The sequence below is a fragment of the Amblyomma maculatum genome, chromosome 5, assembly GCF_055883805.1.
Source record: "Amblyomma maculatum isolate TAMU_Amacu chromosome 5, ASM5588380v1, whole genome shotgun sequence".
NCBI classification, from domain to species: Eukaryota; Metazoa; Arthropoda; class Arachnida; order Ixodida; family Ixodidae; genus Amblyomma; species Amblyomma maculatum.
The window spans coordinates 100,315,035-100,336,167 of NC_139348.1; the positions used below are offsets into that span (position 1 = coordinate 100,315,035).

The 21,133-nt window shown below is 43.4% G+C and overlaps 1 protein-coding gene across 1 annotated transcript in view; it reads right to left on the reverse strand.

Moving 5' to 3' along the window:
* The window catches only part of LOC146189023 (2-Hydroxyacid oxidase 1-like), a 143,312-nt gene that overhangs the window by 16,015 nt on the left and 106,164 nt on the right, over positions 1-21,133 (reverse strand). The window contains exon 9 of the mRNA XM_084603950.1: positions 7,930-8,077. Coding sequence (XP_084460076.1) covers positions 7,930-8,077 — 148 coding nt within the window. The remainder of the gene's footprint in view (positions 1-7,929; positions 8,078-21,133) is intronic.

Here is a 21,133-nt window from a genome sequence, read left to right on the forward strand (position 1 = left end):
TTGTGTACGTTTCTTAAATTCAAATCAGCCTTTTATCTTTAGGTCCCTATTGAAAAAATCGTATGAGAAATGTATGATAGCTGATTGATGTGTATGATCTGAACAATATATGTACGTTAAAGATAATATTTTTCTACAATCTCATAAAAACGGCTGAATGATTTATGTTTCAGATCCTATATGTTGTTTGATATTTTCAGTCATAAAACATCGTATGTCATCCATCTCATTTAGCTCTCATACAACTTACGTTGATATCATACACGCTGTGTGATACTCAACATCCATCTCATTCGGGATCTTACAGTTGGTGTTTGAGGTCACAAAAATTGCGTGATATCCCATAATTCAAAATCATTCGCCATGACTTTCGTGTTATATTACACAAAATCTTTTTTCTAGACAACATTAGCAAGGTGTCAAAGTGCTTGAGACATAAGGATACGTTGACGGGCATAATAAATTTTGTAAAATGTATCACGAAGAGAACTGAGTAATGTAAATAACTTAACAGATCGCTGCACAGCTTTGGACGTACATTTTTGGTGGCCGAAATTAATTCAGAACGTAAGTGTAAAAGAACATTTACTGCACACTATATTGTTAATAAGGGACCACGCACTGCGTGCAAAAAAATTAGGGCAATTTACTCTAACGAGCCATGCAGTGCAAATAACAGTCAACTTCTTTTAACCATGCCAAACCATGCCCAAAAACAGAGCTTTCACATGTGTTGATCGATTTATACAGAGTTAAACCGCGGCTTACTTGCGTCAGGAACAACAAGAAAAACGCCAGAGTCGAAGCGGGTACCCCGAGACGTACCGTCTTTGCCAAACATAACCAGGCTGCATGTTTTTCTTCTCGTTTGTATTCTAAAGCTAACATGAATCCCCAGAGGATCATAACTTTTCGCTAAGTGAGGACAGAAGCTCTCATTTACTTTACACCGATTTACAGATTCAGAAGGCTTATAATTTCTCTGCTCTCCGACTGAGAAGGGGAACACGCAGCCTGGTTACATTTGGCAAAGACGGTCCTTACCTGTTTCCGCGCAGTTTCGCCGCCCTGTACGCCGGCCGACCGTCTGCTTTTGAATGTATGCTTATGCGCGTGTGTGCGTGCCACCACGCGCGCACATATGGCACCAATTTCTTTTTGTGCGTATTATAGCATCGATCAATCGAATAGTACCATCAGCGCACTCAGAATTGTGAAGTGCCCCAGGTGAGTTGTACCCTGCGCCTCAATGCCGCTCAACTAAAAAAAAAGTGTATATTTTATAGCTGAAAACAAATTATTCGAATAAATTATATCGAGTTAGAAGCAGAAATATTTTACTTTAAGCAGAGTAATATTTTTAGGTGGAGACCCGGTGCGTGCATCCTGCAGCCAATGTTTTTGGAAATACCTTTTTGTAGCGCATTTTCTATTTCGTCCTGCAAACAGAAATACAGATCACGAGCACAACTTGCTTTTCTTTAAAGCACAGCATCTGGACAATTACAGAACACAATTTATTCAATCCCAATGTGAGCACTGATTTTGAGATGAATCCGAGAAATGACATCATTATCGAGGAATTGAAAGAAACAAAATTTAGTGACGAACATTTTCATTTATGCATTAGGCTGGAGCGTGAAGGAACATGTGAATATGTAGGAAAATATGTAAATAACGTATTGTGATCAATCTAAGTATTAAAAATTCTGATCCTTGCATTGGCACCAAACCTTATATTTCAACACGCGCTCCAAGATGCTTTCTTTTTTTTCTCGAGAAATATTTGGGAGATTACGAATACTTATACCCACTACCAGGGACGTTTTTTTGGAGATCTGAGATAGTCCCGTGCTGAGATGCTCCGTACACTTAGGATGCTTGAGATGGAATGACCCAACTACAACGATTAAATAGCAGCTGGAGTACTTAAACTCAAGTACGAATTTTGTTGTCAGTGAGAAAGCACATACTAAACGAAACTGATCATAGCATGATCATGCGCTCATTTAGAAGTAACCTTTTCATTGCCGAGGAAGAAGACGTTGCCTCAATGGAAGTTGATCGAACAAATGTCTGTACGCATAGTCACTTGTTTTTAACGATGTATTATCCATAAGGCACTTCGCGCCGCATCGTCTGTTTACTTGGGGCAAAGACCTACCGAATGTGCTGTGCCTGCTTTCTCGACATATGATGTGCAAAATGAAACGCAGGAATACTCTCGGGGTTACCGTTTTAGTTTTTTTTCCATCCGCACGCATCCCCCCCCCCCCCCCAATCCCGCCCCCAAAATAAAATAACGGCTGTTAGTCGCGCATGCTGTGAGCATGACAAGTCTCGGCACGTGTATATGGCGCACAACACATACATCATAATGGTTAAGCAATAAACGTGTTTATATTTCTAACCGCGCTACGCGGTGGAAAAGGAGTAAACAAATATTAGTGAGAAGGAGCAGTTAATATGAGCGGGAAGCGAAAGAGGAGAAAAAGGTCCGCTTGTTTGTGAACGCACGAAACTATATGGGTTCAGACAAGTTAGTTGCGTTGGCAGAAAATATAACGTGGTTGAAGGCATGGCGAAACATTTTGGTCATGACAAAGGTGAAAACGTTATCTTTTCAAGCTGCTGCAGGAGCTCTATAATACTGGTAGATGTGCGCAGGATTTTATTAGCAGCACGGCTGGTCACACTAGTTCATTGAAAGAGGGTAGGGAGGGGACAGGCAGGCAGGATGGGCTCTTACAGCACGCGCGGCGCGCTCAGGAGAGGCAGGTATCAGCATGAAGGGCTTTACTGTGGTACCGGGGCTCGCTGACGCCCTGCCTCTCTCCTGTGTGTTTTTAGCTCTCAGGCTGCCCTCGCTTCAGAGGCCGGGGGTAAATGCAGTATGAAGGGATGTGTAATCCGCGATGCCCAGTCGGTGAAGCCAACAATGTGGAAAAAAAAAAGAAAACGTTGAAGGGTGGATGGGAGGCAGTTTATTTCTTTAGACCAAGCGCTTGTGGCTGTTGCTGCTCGGCTGCGTTGCCTCCTGCATAAGCGTTCACTTCACTTCACAGCTTGTTAGAGACTCTACAAGACCTGTGACCGCTTCTTATGAATTCCTTTAATTTCTTCCTTCGTTAGCTTTCCTTTCACATCGTGCTATGTATAATTTTGTTCTTATGCGCTTATACATGTAACATGTGCTTCGGTTTGTGCTGGCTACATATTTGTGAATAGCAGAGCTGCGAAATATCACCGACGGACGGAGTACATTAACGGCGGAACACCATCGCCATTGCCGTACTCAGAAAACGTGACCATTTCACACCGTGACAATAAATCTTTGCAGCATGCCTTTGGCACATATTGGGCTCTGTATAATCTCCTACCAATACCAAATGTTCTGTTTTCGTATCCGGCTCGAAATAACTGCGCAAAGCATGGGTTACACGCAAGGGAGTGCGTGGACTTATTTTGTTGGCTTAGATATAGACAACATTTGCGCTGAAAATTAAACAGCCGTGCATAACAAGTGTGCGTGCCACCAAAGCCGACTGAACGCTCGAGACAGCTATTTGCGGAAATTGTCTTGAGTGCGCGGCGCGCAGCAATCACTTCGTTTGGTTTTGGTTTTTGGGGTGTAACGTCCCAAAGCGACTCAGGCTATGAGAGACACCGTAGTAGAGGACTCCGGATATTTCGGCCACCTGGGGTTCTTTAAGATACTACGCGCCCGGCTTTGCACATATATTTCGGATAGCGTCTCTTCTGCTCGCAGGAACCCATGCTTGCTCGTGCAGTTTTCGTATCTTTAAGAGTGTATACGGGGTGTTTTTTTTTTTGTTTTCACGTGTACACATCTTGTTTTGAAAACTGTCCGTCCAGTCTGTGCAAACGGATTTTGCGGCGAGGCGGACATTATGTGCGTGATACCAATTGATGATTAGGCTATAATGTTTTCATTTCATTTCATTTATTAATACTGTCAGCTACCATAAGGGGCTGTAACAGGAGGGGAAAATACAAAATGAAAAAATGAGCAATATAGAACACGATGAAAATCAAAAGTCAATCAAAAATTGTCTCTGAACGCACACACAAACAAAACAAAAATGAATTACACAGAAATCGGAACAACAGCCCTCCTGCACAACAGCAATAGAATCTCATCACCCTGTGGTAGTGCCATAGATGAAATTTTCTAAATGGCGTACAAATTCAGATAATGATGATGATCGAACAGCAGAATCTGGAAGAGAGTTCCAGTCCTTACAAGTTCGCGGAAAATAACTAAACTTGAAGCAATTAATTTTTATAGCCGGCAATGGAATGAACCTACTATGACGATGCCTTGATGTCTCATTAGTTTTGATCTCAAAGTAGTCTGATTTATTAATTTTTAGATAATTATTGATAATGAGGTAAATAGTTTTTAGTCTTTCATACCTGGTTCTGCTTTCTAACATTGGTAGTTGGGCTTGTTGGCAGAGGTCTGTTGAAGAATGGTTACGGCGGTATTAAGTATATATAAACCTTGCAGCGATCCGCTGAATCCTATCTAGCTTTTGAATGTTAGTTGCTGTGTGAGGATCCCATACTACTTTGGCATATTCGATAATTGGTCTGACTAGGGCTTTGTAAGCCAGGCACTTTACATCAGGGGTAGCACTGTGCATTGTGCGCCGCAGGTACCATAGTGTTTTAAAAGCTTTGGAGATGACATTTTCAATGTGGGTATTCCATCGTATGTCTGATGTAAAAGTTAAGCCTAGGTATTTATACTGATCAACTCTTTCGAGCATGTAATCATTTATTTGATGATTGAAATTAAGAACATTCTTTTTCCTAGTTACTGACATGAACACAGACTTTTTTAAGTTTAACTCCATCTGCCAGTCGTTACACCAATTAACTATTCTTTGCAGGTTTAAATTTAATTTAATCTGATCATCAATCGTATTTACGCTGCTGTACATCATGCAGTCATCAGCAAACAGTCTTATTGGAACATCAATGCTACTTTGCAAATCATTAATGAAGATGAGAAAGAGGAGTGGGCCTAAAACGGTACCCTGCGGCACACCAGAAGCAACAGGAAGAATGCTAGATTCACAACCTCTAACAAATACATACTGTTCACGAAAGGATATATACGCGGAAAACCACTGTGTGAGTGTTTGATTTTTACAGACCGCATTAACCTTATATAACAATTTTTGGTGTGAAACTTTATCAAATGCTTTCGCAAAGTCAAGGTATATAATGTCTGTTTGACCACGTGAATTTATTGCTTCTGCGAGGTCATGAACTATTTCTATCAGTTAGGTAGTTGTGGACAGTCCCTTTCGGAAGCCATGCTGGCGATAATATCAGGATATCATGCTAATGAATATTCTATTTAAGGGGAACATTACATTGAATTGCAAGCCGTGAACAGCGCAAGTGAGCCCTCTTTTAAAATTTTCTCAATCGAGTCCTGGGGCCATATTACAGTCGGCTCACACTCATAATCACTCACACTCACAATCTTCCTATTAGCCAGCAGCGACTAGGCTGGGAGTGGTCTTTCTTCACGTCATCCACGTCAGCTGTTTACGTCATGAAGGCACTTTTGAAGTGACGACGTTTACCACGGGCCAATTGTTAGCGGGGTTGCTAGCGACGCGAGCCAATCACAACTCGTTTGTGAGCGCTCACAAAGTAAACATGAACGCCATCCTCTATGCAGCGGTCGACGTGGTTGTGAGACGGTTAAACGTAACATTTGAACGAACATTTGAACGAACATTTGAACGTAATAACACACGCTTACGCGCAGTACAGGTCCCACAATCTTATTCGAAAGTTGACGCTGTCTTTCCTTCGACTTTTGCCATTCTCCTTTTCCTCTGTGCAACACTACTACGTATATGCGTTTTCGAATGATTATTAGTTTGCTCCTTTGCGACGTCACGCATCCATTAAACTACCACTTATGCTAAAATATATGAAACTACGCTTAACGTTTAGTTATCAGGAAAGAAAACTAGGACGTTTTGTAGATAGAAAGATTTTTTTAAAGCTTTTTTTCTTGCACTTCTGGTCTCGCGCGCGCACCTTTGCTCTTCGCACGGGCACCACGGCAACGGCGACCGTGTTTCAATTCCTTGCGGGGCGCTTTCCACCTGTGTATGTTCTCGTTTCTTGTGTCTTCCAAGCGAAATGGACTTCGAAGCCGGCTTACCCGTCTCCAACATTAGGTCGGTGCCTTAAATGCCGTGTCCCAGTGCACCTCGCCCTACGTAGTGCAGCAAAATTTCGGAGGCAACTACCCCGTTCCCGTGTCCACCAAACCAAAATACGCACCTCTGATTGAGTCAAGGCGACAGCATATGCTGGTAAGTGATGTGTTTAATAGCCTGAATACAGCGCACAGATAAAAGACGGTTTCATAGGTGCAATGAGTTAGTCATTGTTGTGATGCATCATTACTGTGGCGGCTTTTAAAATCCTACCGTCTCAACTGTTCACTTGATTGCGTCAAACTCATTTTGTCTCGCAGTAAGTTTGTAGCGTATAAACGTTTGTCTTATATGAAGTTAGCTAAGACAACTGTACCTACCTGGCGCGGCCGTGCGCGAACCCGCGGTATCACGTGCCGGCGTTGGCGGATTTCGGCCCCTGATGCCGGCGCAGACTGTGGTTTCGCATTGTACGCAGCAGCAACAAATTAAGCACCATTACCTAACTTACTACGAGCAAATAAAAACTACCGTAATTTTAAAGCTCTGTGTGCAATTTCATCACAAGCGACTGAGCGGTTGAGCCGGAAAGATACAAGCCACCGAGGTAAACACGTATTAAGATACGCATGCTTTATCTGCCCCTTGCAAGGTTTCGCATGACGTGCAGTGAGGAGGAGGCACCGAAGAAACAAAGACAACAACTTTACTTTGAGAGAAGTCCTACCGCATTTCTCTAGATACGTCCTAGAACATATTCCATTCTGCCCTGAGGCAATAAACAACGTTATTAAAAAAAAGTCTCTCCTCGGCGAAGCGCTGTGCTTTCTTAGTCGCTCAGCAGTATAAATTACCGCTAAGAACGCAGTATTATTTCGCGCACATAATAATAAACAGCACAATTACACTTATGCTTTGTAAACTACGTAGCTTAACGGATGGGGAACAGCAAGTCCGTGAAAAGAGAGATGTGACATGGTCCCTTGTGAAGTCATCATCATCGTCATCATCATCATCATCATCATCATCATCATCATCATCATCATCATCATCATCATCATCATCTGCCTGACTATACCCAATGCAGGGCGAAGGCCTCTACCATATTTCTCCAATTAACCGGTTCTGTGCTAGCTGAATCCTCTTGATCCTTGCGAATTTCTTAACCTCATCCGCCCACCTAACTTTCTGGCGAACCCTGCTACGCTTTCCTTCCTTGGAAAGCGACTTGTGAAGTCGGCTCACTTTAATTACTTCTATTAGCTTCTAGCTTGGCCTCAAGAAGCTGAACAACTCTGACCGGCATAATTATTCGCAATCTAGCCTTACATACACACTGAACCCTATGTTGCTCTGCCTTTCCTACTTTTTGTTTCCAACAGCCAATGCTTTGCGGCGCAGATGCCAGTTTGTTGGGCATTTGGGTTACGTATGCTAACAGTTGTACTGTACAATTGAATAGTCATGATGAAACGCAAATCTGTGGCTGTGTGCAGCAATTAGTTCTTTTTTTTGACGGTTTTTCATAGGCATCAGTCATAAAGTGGCGATCTGAATCTGTGCTTGCCGCTGCCTCTATGTGTGAAGAGCCCCGAGACTGTTTCTCAGCATCCTGGAGGAGCCTGTGGAGGTACGCTGCGTGAAATAGTCATCAAGATTACAACAGTTCACTTAGGTTTTCGTGTAATATTATAAGTAGAACAAAGTTTCAACTTACAAAAAGTAGGCTTCCTTTTCATTGGAGTCGCATTGAAATGTCCATTTCTTGATTTTGCCATTTTCACTTTCTAGCGTACCTCGCCTTTTTTTGCTGTGCCTGTAGCCTTGAGAAATTTTCATTGCAGTGAATAACAGGCAGATGTGACCTAAAAAGAAGGTAAATATGAATGGATAATTCGTACTTTGGATAAGAACATGTCTTTCCTGTTGCCTACTAGCAAAATTATGCCAAGTAGAGGCTACCGTAACGAACCATTATGCATTATTTTCACAGCCCTGCAGCAGAGATTCCTTCTGTTATAGCTTCTATATCCAGCGCCTTTATATCGATTAGGAATGTGATGCAATGATCTCCAAGCAACAAAATAAAGTATGACATGGGCTATACAATATCATATCGTGAATCACCTGTGTTCTCCCTGCTGTTGTATTCTTGCGATCAGCATTAGTCCAAGTAATCAATAGAACCCTGACCATTATTGCAGTTTCAATACAGTAGCATCGGAACATTTGAGACGGTTCTAGAGGGGTCGAAAATTTGCGCTGATAAGTTCCAGTTGTTTAAAACTACCTTTGTCTTGGGATTGCACTAAGATGAGGAGCACAAAAGAGCGACGAGTTGTTTTTCCATCCAGCCCTCCACGCTTGCCCACAACTTTGTATCATTGCAGTGTCTCAGCTTTTGTACTTTCTGTATTTATGTAGTCCTGGTGCGCTGTTCTTTATCGCATTTCATCTGCCTATTCTAACATAGCAGCAATCACTTTCCATGAGGACCCTTGGGTGGCCTGTAAAGTATGTCTATAGCCTCTTTTCTCACTTTTTCCATGGAAGGGGATTACAGGATCACTATTACTCCCATTCTAGCAAACATGTTTTTACCATATTATATGAAGCATCCTTGAATGTCAGAAGTTTGCACCGAAGTCTTCTCCAAATGTATGAAAACTATCTTTGACATGGCAGTGTTCCAAGCTTCGAAAAGAAAGACATAAGTTAGGTTCAGCTAATTTTACAGCAGTGTATTTACTATCAGGATGGAAGGATTGTGGCAACTGGCTCATCGGGTGCATTGGGTGCCTACTTAATGCAGAAGTTAGGATTGAGTGACGTGGTGGTTCCTACTTTATACACAAGCTGGAATTGAGTTACGTAGTGGGCACTTTTTCTTGGCAGGTGTCAAAGTCGACTCCTGTGAATAGCAATTGTAGGGCCTCACTTTACCTGACCTGATAACATGAGAGCTCCAAATCAAACACTGCACTAAGGAGACTGAAGTCAAGCCCAACTTCCATAAAAGAAGTCACCCAATGCATCCAGTAAAAGAGCAGTTGCACCCTCCTCACATTCAAAAAACACTTCAACTAGTTTTCTTTTTTTCTTCAGACTGCAGCACTACACCATGAGAAAGACTGTTTTGAAGTGCTTTAAATTGGTCACAGTGCAGTTTTTCAGCCTTCCAGGGCTATTCCATAGGATGAACTAAAAGCGATCTGCTTAGTTGTAAGTTCCGATGGGCTGCTAGCAAGTTAAACAATCACAAGGAGCAAAAAGAAATGGAGCAAATAAAGCACAAGCATTACATCACATCACATCACTTTATTTTCCTTAAAGACCCCTTGCGGGGTGTTACATAAGGGGTGGGTTTTTTTATGAAGTACAGGTGTTCAATGCAGTCATGAATGTTCCAGGGCAGGTGATGGCAGCGATATCGTGAGGAAGGCCGTTCCAGTCAGCTGCTACTCGGCAAAAAAATGACTTAGAGAACAGTGGTACGGGCACGTGGGCGTAAAACTTGAAGAGGGTGACTGACGCGATGGGATCTGCGCGGCGGGGGTGCGCAGATTTAGGGTTCTTGTCTGAGTGGCGAATAAAAAAACTTGTGAAATAAGACGAGACTGGCAGTGCGACGGCGAGCAGAAAGGTTAGATAGACCTGACTGCAATTTTAGAGATGATATACGAGGAATGAATGAATCTGGTGGCCCTGTTCTGCACAGCTTCGAGGGCGTTTTTTAGATAGGCTTGGTGAGGGTTCCAGATGGCCGATGTGAATTCCAGTTTAGTTCTGATGAGTGAAATGTATGCTTGTAGTCTTACATGTTGAGTGGCATCCCGCAGGTGACGTTTCAAGAAGCCAAGTGTTTGAAATGAAATGAAAGAAGACAAGCTTTCATAGATGAACTTCTGTTGTTTTTCTCGCACTGTGTTCTATTTCCTCTGGCCTCTGTTCCCTTTATAATGACAATATTATGTCAATGCATTAAAAGCTTCATGCAAGGATTTATTGTTTGCACATGTCATTTAGAAAAGTTGGACTGCATAGTCACACTAGAGTGAAGAATTTAATGTCTTAGTCTTCTCTTTCATTCAACTTATCTTGCACCCCACCATCTGAGTATGCAATTGATTTGGGAGGAAACCTGATGACCAAGTTGTGAAAAGATTCAAGTGAAGATGTTCAGGGTTTGGGAGATAGTTGTCGAATGTCCTTCGAAACCAGGACTTGTTCAGAATGGAGTTCAGACTTTTGAAAGCACATGAATCTGTTAAAATATATATATATATATATATATATATATATATATATATATATATATATATATATATATATATATATATATATATATATATATATATATATGAGTTGCAATGTTGGTGTGTATTCTGGTCAGTTGTATCTGCTGACCCTGCATACAGCTGCTGCATTGCAGCTGAAAACTGTTTTACCATCATATACATAAAAACACCCCAGGTCTTGTACTACTATTTTACTGTGAAAAGAAATCTAAGAGATGTCAAGCAAACATGCTGCACTTTGTCTCCATTAAAATTGTCAGTATAGGACAGTATGAAAAGTCCCATTGTATTTGTATTCCATACTGGCATGTGTAACCAAGCTGCCTCAGTATTAAAATATCTTGCAGTATCAGCCCTCACATTTACATTATGTTGTTTCTTCACTTCATTATGAGTTTATTTCTCGGCTATGTGATATGTGAACTTGCTGTTATATGCAGATGTGTAGAAAGGTTTTTCCGTGAAGTTTTATTTGAATTATCTATCCCTTAAATTTATCATTGATTGACAAATGCCACAAATGTGGACCGTGCACCTGCCAAACAACATTAAAGTGAAAACCTGTGCAAAAGCAATTACATCTGCCGATACATTCCCTGTTGGCAAGGAGCTCATGGATGCATTTGCTGTATGGTCCATCATGGCTATCATACTTATTGCATATGTGGTTGAACAGGCTGTACCACATGCTGATGATCAGGTCACCATCACTCTAGCCCAGGGCAGCAACATAGTAAACATGACTTGTGATTCTCTGGATCCAGAGTTCTATTGCTTCACAATCCTTCGACCTGCTCGCAGCTTTCAACTTCTTAAATCCAGTGCAGAATAGTGTTATGATCGTATGTTTGCACTAATTAATAAAGAAAGCAACTGCACACAGCTTTATTAATGTGCCAGGCATCAAAGCAGTGCTGTATGAGCGATTTGCTGTTCTTGCAATATGTCCGGATAGCTGGGTAGCGGTCGGTCGATTTATTATGTCTGTAACATAATAATATATGTCAACAAATGTACCTCTTTCCGAATGGTTTACAACGATGAAACATTTTGTAATTCAATTGTTTTTTGTATAATGATGAATTTGATTTTTTTTTTATGTATAGGCATGCATGCACCACTTGCCAAGGGCACACTTGGTGAGGTTGAAAATAACTTTTCCTAATAATATGCTGAAAAAGTGTCACTTGTTAAAGACTGCACTGAGACTCGTTAAGGTGAGGCCTGGCCTTCCTTCCCCCTTCTCGCGCTATTGGGCACTGCGGCTGACTGCACACAGTTATATCAATGGCAGCTTGCCAATTTTCGTATCGCAGCATCGCCTTACCTCTCCTATTCTTACCTGTCCGCAATGTAGGATATGGTCAGTCTGAATGACAACAACGCTGTACGTGCTGTACTGGGCACTGCAGCCGGGGGAGTCGCAACGCCCATTTCCTGCGAGGTCCACTTCCATTGCACCAAGCTGGCTGATGATGTGCACCTGCTGTTCCCGGGAACGCTGGGACAAAACTAAGAGCGCATTTATGAGCCATTTGTAACATTGCGCCAAACTGTGTCACTCGTTGCACTGCTGCATTCGCGCGCGCTGGTTTTCCCAGTTATTTCCCCCTCCCCCCTTTCCGCAGGAAAAACCTAGCTGTGTATAACTCTTGTCAACCATCGCTTACACGTCCCATCGGCAGCTGATTACTTAAGGATTAAGAGGCATAACTTTGAGCGACTAAGCGAGTTCACGCGAGTGGTAACGTTTATTTCGCGACCCCCCCCCCCCCCCCTTCCGGCGGAAGGGTAAGGCCCCTTGGCACTTTTTTTGTTTCCATCTCTTCATTTCTGACAGTGTCCCTCCTTCCTTCTCCTTCTTCGTTCTTTTATCAACCGCCCATCTCGGTTTTCACGTGTTTCTTTCCTGGCCGCTTCAGTTTGTGAACTTGGACGCGGCTCCATCCGCGTGACATTTCAGGGTGCGCTTGTACACCGCACGGATTAAGAAAAAAAGAAAAACACTACAGAGCGGCAGTCATGCTGCGATCATAATCTGGCACCGAACACAGTTTGTTTACTTCCTGGCGGCGCGCGCGTTCTCCGTCTTCCCGCTATCAACTGACGCTGAACCGCGCACTGCTGCGCACAACTACGCAGTTACCTTCTCCTCATCTCATCTCCTTTCTTTTTTTTTTTTTTAGTATCAATTATTTCTTTTCACGAAGGGGCATTGTATAGAGTTAGACGCAAGGGGAGCCTAAACGCGAAGGTTTCAAGGCTCGAGCGAAGTGCACGAGCGAGTTTTTCTCCGAAATGCCCGAAAGACAGCTCTCTGCGATCTCGATTCTGAATTTCTAGTTTTTTGGCTCACATCTCATACCATCGCTGCAGCTCGGATATTATGGACCCCGAGCTCGGAAAGCGACTTCGGAGAATGAATGACGAGACGGGACTCGACCCTCATAAGTTAAAATTCTGGTGCTGAATTCCGACGATGACAGTATACGGCTTTTATGTGTGCATTGGTGCGTGGAGTCGACTAGCGTAACAAGAAAAAATATCAAAAACCAGTCGCAAGCTTGCCACTGGTTTGTTTTGAGTAGTGTAATTCACAGTGAGTATGACAAATCCCGCTTATGCACGCCACAACGCCGAGCAAGATCGTCTGAGTTAAAAACAAATTCCACACTGTACTTTCATAACGCGTCGGAAGCTAATATTAACACAATCTTGTCATATTACACTTACCGACAGTGTTAGAAGAAACAGCTTTGGTACAGCCCCTTCACGCAGACGCAGTCTTGTTGGGATCCCAAATAGCGAACCACATCCGGGTAAACATTTACGCATCGGGAGAGAAATACCGTCCACAAATGTAGATCAACTCTTTCTTCACCGATGCTGGTTATTCGATGAGCTGTAGCCACTGTTTCCGGAGGCTAGCGTCTTGAGACACTTTATGCAGAATGATTTTCCTGCCATCACTAGCAATACCTTCACAGCCAGTGACTGCACACTGTAGCAACCTCCCGCTAATGTCCTGCCAAAACGACTTTACACGCTTCCGGAACTGCCTTCGCGAACTCGTGGGCAGTATAGCCCAGAGCTGTCCTTCGTCCGTCGCGTACACGACGCAACACAAAATCGAGGGTGAGGCCAAGTCCAGGAATGTATAGCGCGGCAACAAATCTTCCGAGTTGCGCCGAATGGCGATGACGATGAAGCGGACGACGAGATGCCTTCGGCGGCGCATCGGCAAGCAAGCGCGCCAAAGCGGAAGTTGCGGCGTGCGGCGCTGAGCAAAAAAGTACAAGCGCCAATTCGTCAGTTGTGACGTGTAAGTGGGCGAGGCCCGCGGAGAAGGACCAGCCTTTGTGCGTACTAAAAAGTTGAAAGGAGGAGGAAGGCCGCGAAGGCGCAGAGATTCAAATTTTGATTGTAAATACCTCTGCTTCCAAATACCGCATTTCAAAAATTATTGCGGGAAGGTTACCTTACATCGTCATTCTTTAACATACTAGGCATAGGGAAACTGTATCGCTATAGCTGTTTTGAGCCCCTTTAATAGGCGGCGCCTTTCGACTTTGGTACTCACGACAGCCTCTGACATAGCGATGAACGGCGTCGATAAGCTTAGGCCAATAATAGGCTAGACGAACTCAGGCGAGTGTGCGCGCAAAGCCTAAATGGCCAGTGGTGGGCTCGTAATGGCAAACAAAAAGGATATCAACACGTAGGTCGGCTGGCACTACGAAGAGGTGCGCTCAGTCAACAGTGCTGGAGTTCTGCTTGAATAGAAAACCGAAATCAGGAATGATTATGGCAAAGAAACTGCAGACTTTTCAGGCATATTGGTGTGGAATTCCCTCCCCTCCGAAATGAAATCACAGCGTACTCTTCATTCATTTCATCGTTCTTCAAGGACTTACTTATTTTCTGCCTTGTTTTGCTCCTCCGACAAAAGATCTTTCTCTGGATCATAGGTTTCTGTGTTTATTTTATTTCATTATTTGTTCAGCAAATTTCATTCTCAGATTTCAGCAATTAGTGCAATTTTGTTTCCAGTTCTTGATTATTTAGGATTTTCTATATTGTTTGCAGTTTGCATTGTATTATATATTATTGTTAGTATTATAAGTTGTTCTCTATACGCCTGTACATTCTTTTCTTATAACTGCCTAGTATGTTACCCGCGAATTTTATTCATTTTGTCATAGGAGGTCCCCCGGGCAGTTTTTACTTCGGGACACTCTTCTGTAATACAGATAACCATGTACATGTATCTAACATTGAAAATAAATGCGATGATGATGATGAACCGTGCTCGGTGGAGTACGCACGAGACCAGCAAACAGTTGTTGTTTAACGCCGCGCATGAGGTGGCGCACCTTTTTGTCTTCAGGCATGGCCGGGTCATATTGTCGGAAGAGCCGGGTCATGTCCTCCACGTACGCGGTTACAGTCTCGTTCGGCATGTGCGCGTTCTCGCCGCTCCGCGCTGGTATAAGTCTCGATGATGTGTCGGCAGAACTCGCGCCATGATGTTGAGGCGCCATCTCAGTTCTCGTACCAAGTACGAGTGCCATCTTCCAGGCTGAAGAAGATGTTTCTAAGCTTGGCGACGTCATCCCACTGATTAAATGAGGCGACTCGGTCAAACTGGATGAACCAGTCTTGGACGTCTTCATTGTGACTGCCGTGGGAGGGCGGAGGCAGTCTCGGTGTCTGCAAGGTGTAGTAACCTGGAGCCTGCATGGCAGGTCGGGTGTGGCTGCGGTGCTGAAATCCAACGGCCCGTAATCAGGGGGTAGGCATAGATTCCTCCGGCTAGCACGGTCCACAGGGGTGTCGACTGGTACAGGAGTCCTAGGCATGCGGAGGTGTACTGGACATATACTGGGATCGATACTCAGCGCCGAATATGTCGCAGAAAGCAGGTGTAAACTTGACGGAAAAGACAGGCGAGCTTTATCAACAAGCAGCGTTCCGCCGGCAGCGCGCGAACCCACTTCAACGTCCTCTTTCAGGCGCAACCTGAGATCACCAGGTGGCAATATGGATCGTATAGTATCATATGGATCATATAGATCACATTTGTCTGATCTCGTATAGATCAGACAGTATCATATGGGTCATATGTGTTTGATGCAATAACCTCGGACTACTTGATTAGTGAGGTCATACAAAATATCGTACACACCTTTTTCAATAGAGAGATGCAGTCCTTTGAGACATTCTTTAACGGAATCTCAAGAAGGACATTATATTACGCTCTATACTATAAGGCCTTTGTCTAGAATAGAAGTTTCTAAGATTCCATGTGATCTTTTGGAGCTCATGGGACTGTTAGCATGTGTAAGCGCAGCATGACAGATCGCCATGGACAGCCACCACGTCCGTCCAGGTCTGCTATGGTGCGGGCTCATATCCTGCATAGGATCAACCGCCTGCCTGGTTACCTTTACTCGATGCGTGTGTATGTCTCCCGAAATTTCGATATGTGGGCACAGTGAGAGCTCAGTGCTGGTGCGACTGTGTATGCCAGGCTGCGAGATGGAACCTGCTTTAATCGGGCTTGACGTACTTCAATGCAATAAAGAAAGAAAAATCCCTGTCGTGGCGCAGTTCCTTAAAGGGCTCGGCTTGGGTCCAAGGAATGAAAGTTTGATTCCCGGTGCAGACAAGGTTTATTTATATATTTTATTATCTTCTTTACCGAAGAATGGCGATGACGTCACCAGGTGTTTCCTTCAGAATATCGCGGAATCTCGTGAAGAATTGTGACACTTCTCGTGGCCGGACGGACAGGTTCATAACCGCTAGTTTGAGCCTATAAATTATTTCGTCTCAAAACGCAACTGATTAAGCAGGAACTATTGTAACTGCAACATTGATATGTAATAATTTCCTTGTAATTAATCCTTGCTGGCGCCGCCGTGTGGTCGAGTGTCAGGCACACCATTCGAAACCGGATATCGGTACGGGTGTGCGGAAGAAGCTGGAGGAACAGAGCTGCAGAATGCCGGTGGGACTAGCGCAAGGGTGCGCAACACGTTGCTGCAGGTCATGACATACGGCACAGGCAGTTTGGGGATGGCACGTCTGGCACTGCTTTGTGGAGGTCTTGAGGCGCAACATCCGAGATACCTCCAAAACGCGGGTGTTGCTGGAAAGAAGGCAGATTTTGCAGCTATTCGCGCGCGATGCTTCTGATCAGTTCACGAAGGGCTTCACCCTCGTTCCCGGACATCGGCAAGTGAAAGCCCACAGCAGAGATGTTTGAATGACTAAAAAAAGAAAAGAAATCGCTGCTGTAGGGCACGATCCATGTTTGCCGCTTCTCTCAGCCAGAGTACACGCAATCAGCTGTTCCTTGACGCCTAGTCTAAGATGGCGCCCCTTCTTTACCTCCAACATGGACGGATCTGTGTCCTTGAAATCCCGAATCATCTCTTCCATGAACATGGCGACGCTCTTATAGGCCCGCTGCGCTCGGGACTGTAGAGACAGTTCGGCCACCTCTTTCCTTAAATTAATGTCGTAAGGTCCGAGCAGCTGGCGCAGGAAATTTTGACAGTGGCTGATGGTATCCTCGTGCATTTCGAACCACATTTTGGCGGTGTCTTCAAGCGCAAAATAAAGATTCCAGAGTTGCGCTCCTCTTCCCACGCACAAGCACAGCGACCCGGTCGTAGCTGGTCAGCCAGTACTCAACGTTCTTAAATTTGTCGCCGCAGAATTACGTGAGCGTACGTGAAGTATGAACGTTCTGGCTTGTCGCCGTGGTCGTTATGATTCGCGATTGGGAGGCAAGAAAACTTCAAAAGCTTAATCTCTCAAGCAGCGACTCGCCTTGTGCACAGGTGTCGTGTCCACAGTGTGTAGCTGGTAGTTGGAGGCACCTAAAAGCTGTTCGTATATGTTAGGTAACCGTAGCAACTCCACCAAAATATCACACAAGGCGGTAGTGCTAAGTAAATGTGTTTACTGGCACCATCAAGCAAACACCGGCAAAAGAAAACACAGCTGACTAATAGACTCGCGAGCAGCTCCCAGAGCCATGAAGACGACCGCGCGCAAGTATCCCTAGCTGGACCACATGTCGATGCGAGCAAGTATTTATCATTGCGGTATTATCATACAATCATGTGCATTACGCATTTCTTACATTCAATGTTAAGTGTCACACAGCGAGGTACAGGTACACTATACAATACTTCTCTATCCGCCTTCAGGTTTTATTTTTATTCTATAGAGAAAGTGTGCTTTAGCACTTTCCCTGACAGCATGCTATGAATAGGCAAAAACATTCTATCTGGCTCTTCTACATCTCCTTAGAGACCTAAAATAGTGTTCTTGGCATCAATAAACGTTTTCTAATGCGCTAATGAGTACAAAAAACTGCACATGAAGCGTTGGCCAAATCACTAATGTATCCGAAGTAATAAAAACAATTCCAAAACGGTGGCTGTAAATTCACTATAAAAAACGAAGGACAGCACCCGTCAGAACAAATTCTTTGCGGCTTTCGCATCCCAACATTAAGGATATCCTTCATAATTTGTTTTTGTTTCAGCACCTTTTCATTGTGCACACAACTGGAGACACAGCCCCATTTCACGGGGGTTTTATGGCACTACCTTCCATGGCACTACCTTTATGGCACTACCTTCAAGTTTCCACAAGGCACTACCTCCAACTGGCATTATATTGCGTAAGGCTGACGTTTCTTATCGATTTCTTCCAAACACTAGTACTACTGTTTAAAAATACGTTGATCGTTCCATTCACATATTCCTCCTTTCACTTTCAATTTTAACCGTAAAGTAGAGACAAACATTGCAACGCTCTGGAGAATAATGCTGCTTTTGTATGATTTGAAAAAGGAAAAGATAACAAAAATAAATAATTGAGCACCTCTTGCTTTTGCACTTTCCTTTGCTGAAATTCATTGGTGAGTTCATGGTGCTTCACCATTTCGGTGTCTTTAGCAGCGGGGAATTAACGTTAACATAAAATATTTGGGTATAACTGGCGGTTTCCTATTTCGAACTGCACCATAGAACATGGCGGGGCCCTCTAAACAAACAAAGATGTTGTCGTTTTCTGCATAGGATGCCGAAACATCTGAGAAGAAATATTTACAAGTTAAAACTTCATTGCATATTTTAGGCAATTACCGCGCAATTGATTCGTATGTGACACTTTACACTTGAGTGTTTCCTGTCTTATTTTAACAATGAATAATACAAAGCTAGTATGCCATCCAAAAATAATGATTTGAGGAAAGGTCTGAGTAAAAAAAGAAATAATTAGTGGCATGTAAAAAGCAGTTGAAGCTAAGTAGATATGTTAGCGTTATTAAGAGAAAATATTAAAAGACAACAACAGGGACTGTATTTCGAGTTTGCGTCTTTATGATAGTGCCGCTGTCTCCCCGACTTCGAGTCATCTGATTGGTGGAAGCACCGGAAGCGGAATTGATCATGGCATTCGGTTCTAATGTGTCCACCAATCAGAGAACTCGAGGTCACTGAGATAGCGACACTTTTGATATCTGGGTAAACTGGGAATACGTGCCCTGGTATCTCATTGTGATGCGGCAGCTTCTCAATGAAATTCACTACAAGACTAACTGCACGTCAATCTATCCTAGTGTAGCCTATGAATCTTCAAAAGCAATCAATCTAAAATTTGCATAGGAAGCGAGGCAGGAAGCATTCTGCCCAGCCTTTGCTCCTCCTCCTTCCGATAACAAGGGCCAGTGTTTTTGGTGCACATTTCTATTGTGGGCAAAAATAAACACACAAATCATTGCAAATGTCTCCTTTGCCAAAAACGGTACTCATTAAAAGCCGATCTTCTCTTAATGACCGTACTGTTGGTCACCTTGGCTTGAGTATTATATTCGACTGGCTGATGATACGTTTGCACTATAATCGGGATTCCGTATACGTATATGCAAATTAGCTTATAGCCCACACGACTGCCCAACGCTCCTTTTTTTTTTTTGAGAAGTAATTTAGGTCTGTGCTGGGAAATTTCACACTTGAGCGTAACGGCCCTTTGTCGCAGAAAAGCCTGTGTCGGCGCTGTGGTCTGTTGTAACGCATTAATGAAAGAATAAAAAGGGAAAACGATCATGCCTGTGTATGAAGCGCTATTCATAATTAGCTGTAGAGTTCCTGCAACGTTGCCTCGACCAAGAACTGCACGTTCTGCTGAACGCGGACTGCGACGCACCAAGTTTTAAAAAGCGGCGTCATCGCAGGCAACAAGAAAAAATGCATAAAAATAAAGATATAAACTAAAAAAACTACTATAGTGTGTCTGAAACGCTATTGCGTCTAAACCCTTAATGGAGGATCTTAAGTGTCTCCAAATTTTTCTCCTCTCAGTTCGAATCCAGCATAATGGGTGGTCTTGCCACTTAATGGTTCGCAACAAGAAATGCATTTTCGTAATCAGCCATCTAATTTTACTTATTTCTAGCTCCCTGTTTAGTCGCCTCGAAGACTGTATCAGCTACGTGAGGATAACCGAGAATAACTTCCCTGTAATGCCCTGTTAATAAAAGAAACGAGTGCACATGTTTCTTCGGAATTGATTTTTGTACTTTGCCAAGGATATCATCTTCCGTTGCGATGCGACCGATTCCTAACGTCTGCCCGAGAAATGGAATAGCATCGCAGCCTGCCTCGCATTTTGTATGTGTTACGGTCAACTGGGCTTCCAGAATCTTATTAGGCAACTTTTGCAGCGTAGTGACGTACTCTTTCCCCCTTTCTATACCAACAAGGATGTAATCAATTTAATGCTGAACATTGAAAGCACCTCCAAAATGTTTCTCATCAGCTTAGTAAATATTGCAGACGCTGTCTTCAAACCAAAAGGCATGGACCTAAGCTTAAACAATCACCACCAGGAAACGCGTAATAATTTTCTTACGAAGTTAGACTGCACGATAATAAAATTACAATGCAAGGCAATCTACGCCACTCAGTAGCTACAGAGAAATTGCATTACATGACATACAACACTAACAAAGTATTCTTACAAGAAGTTGTCACAGATACTTCTCGCTGCATTTTTATACCCAAATTACTACACAATACGCATTAAACCATCCTAGGGTCTAAACTAAATTACACCGTGCGACATATGATGTTATAGCAGTAGTCATGAGCAAATTGCTCTACACGACAGATCACCTCGCAGCGGTAACCATACACGAATTGCACTACACGACATAACAAGACCATTACAATACTCACACAAGAGAGGCTATATCAGGTTCCTTAAAAGCAGCAAGTAGGCCTCTTTCTACCGCGCTTGCTCTATAGCAAGGTTTTTGTGTCTATTGCTTCCTGCTGTTACGGCACGCTGGGGGTCCTGGTTCGATCCGTCTCGAAAAGATGCAGAGCCAAAATGCACAACACACAGGACAGAGGCAACAGACAGGACAGGCGCAGCTTACAACTGTTTATTCAGCGCTGATGGAAGTTAATATATGCCATAGAAGTTCGGAAAGGAGGAAACAACATCATGCACGCGAGGGGTACATAATCGCAACTCCATACAAAACCTAGGCATGCACATGTCTATCTAAAAACGTCCTCTAATTACTATGCATTGCTG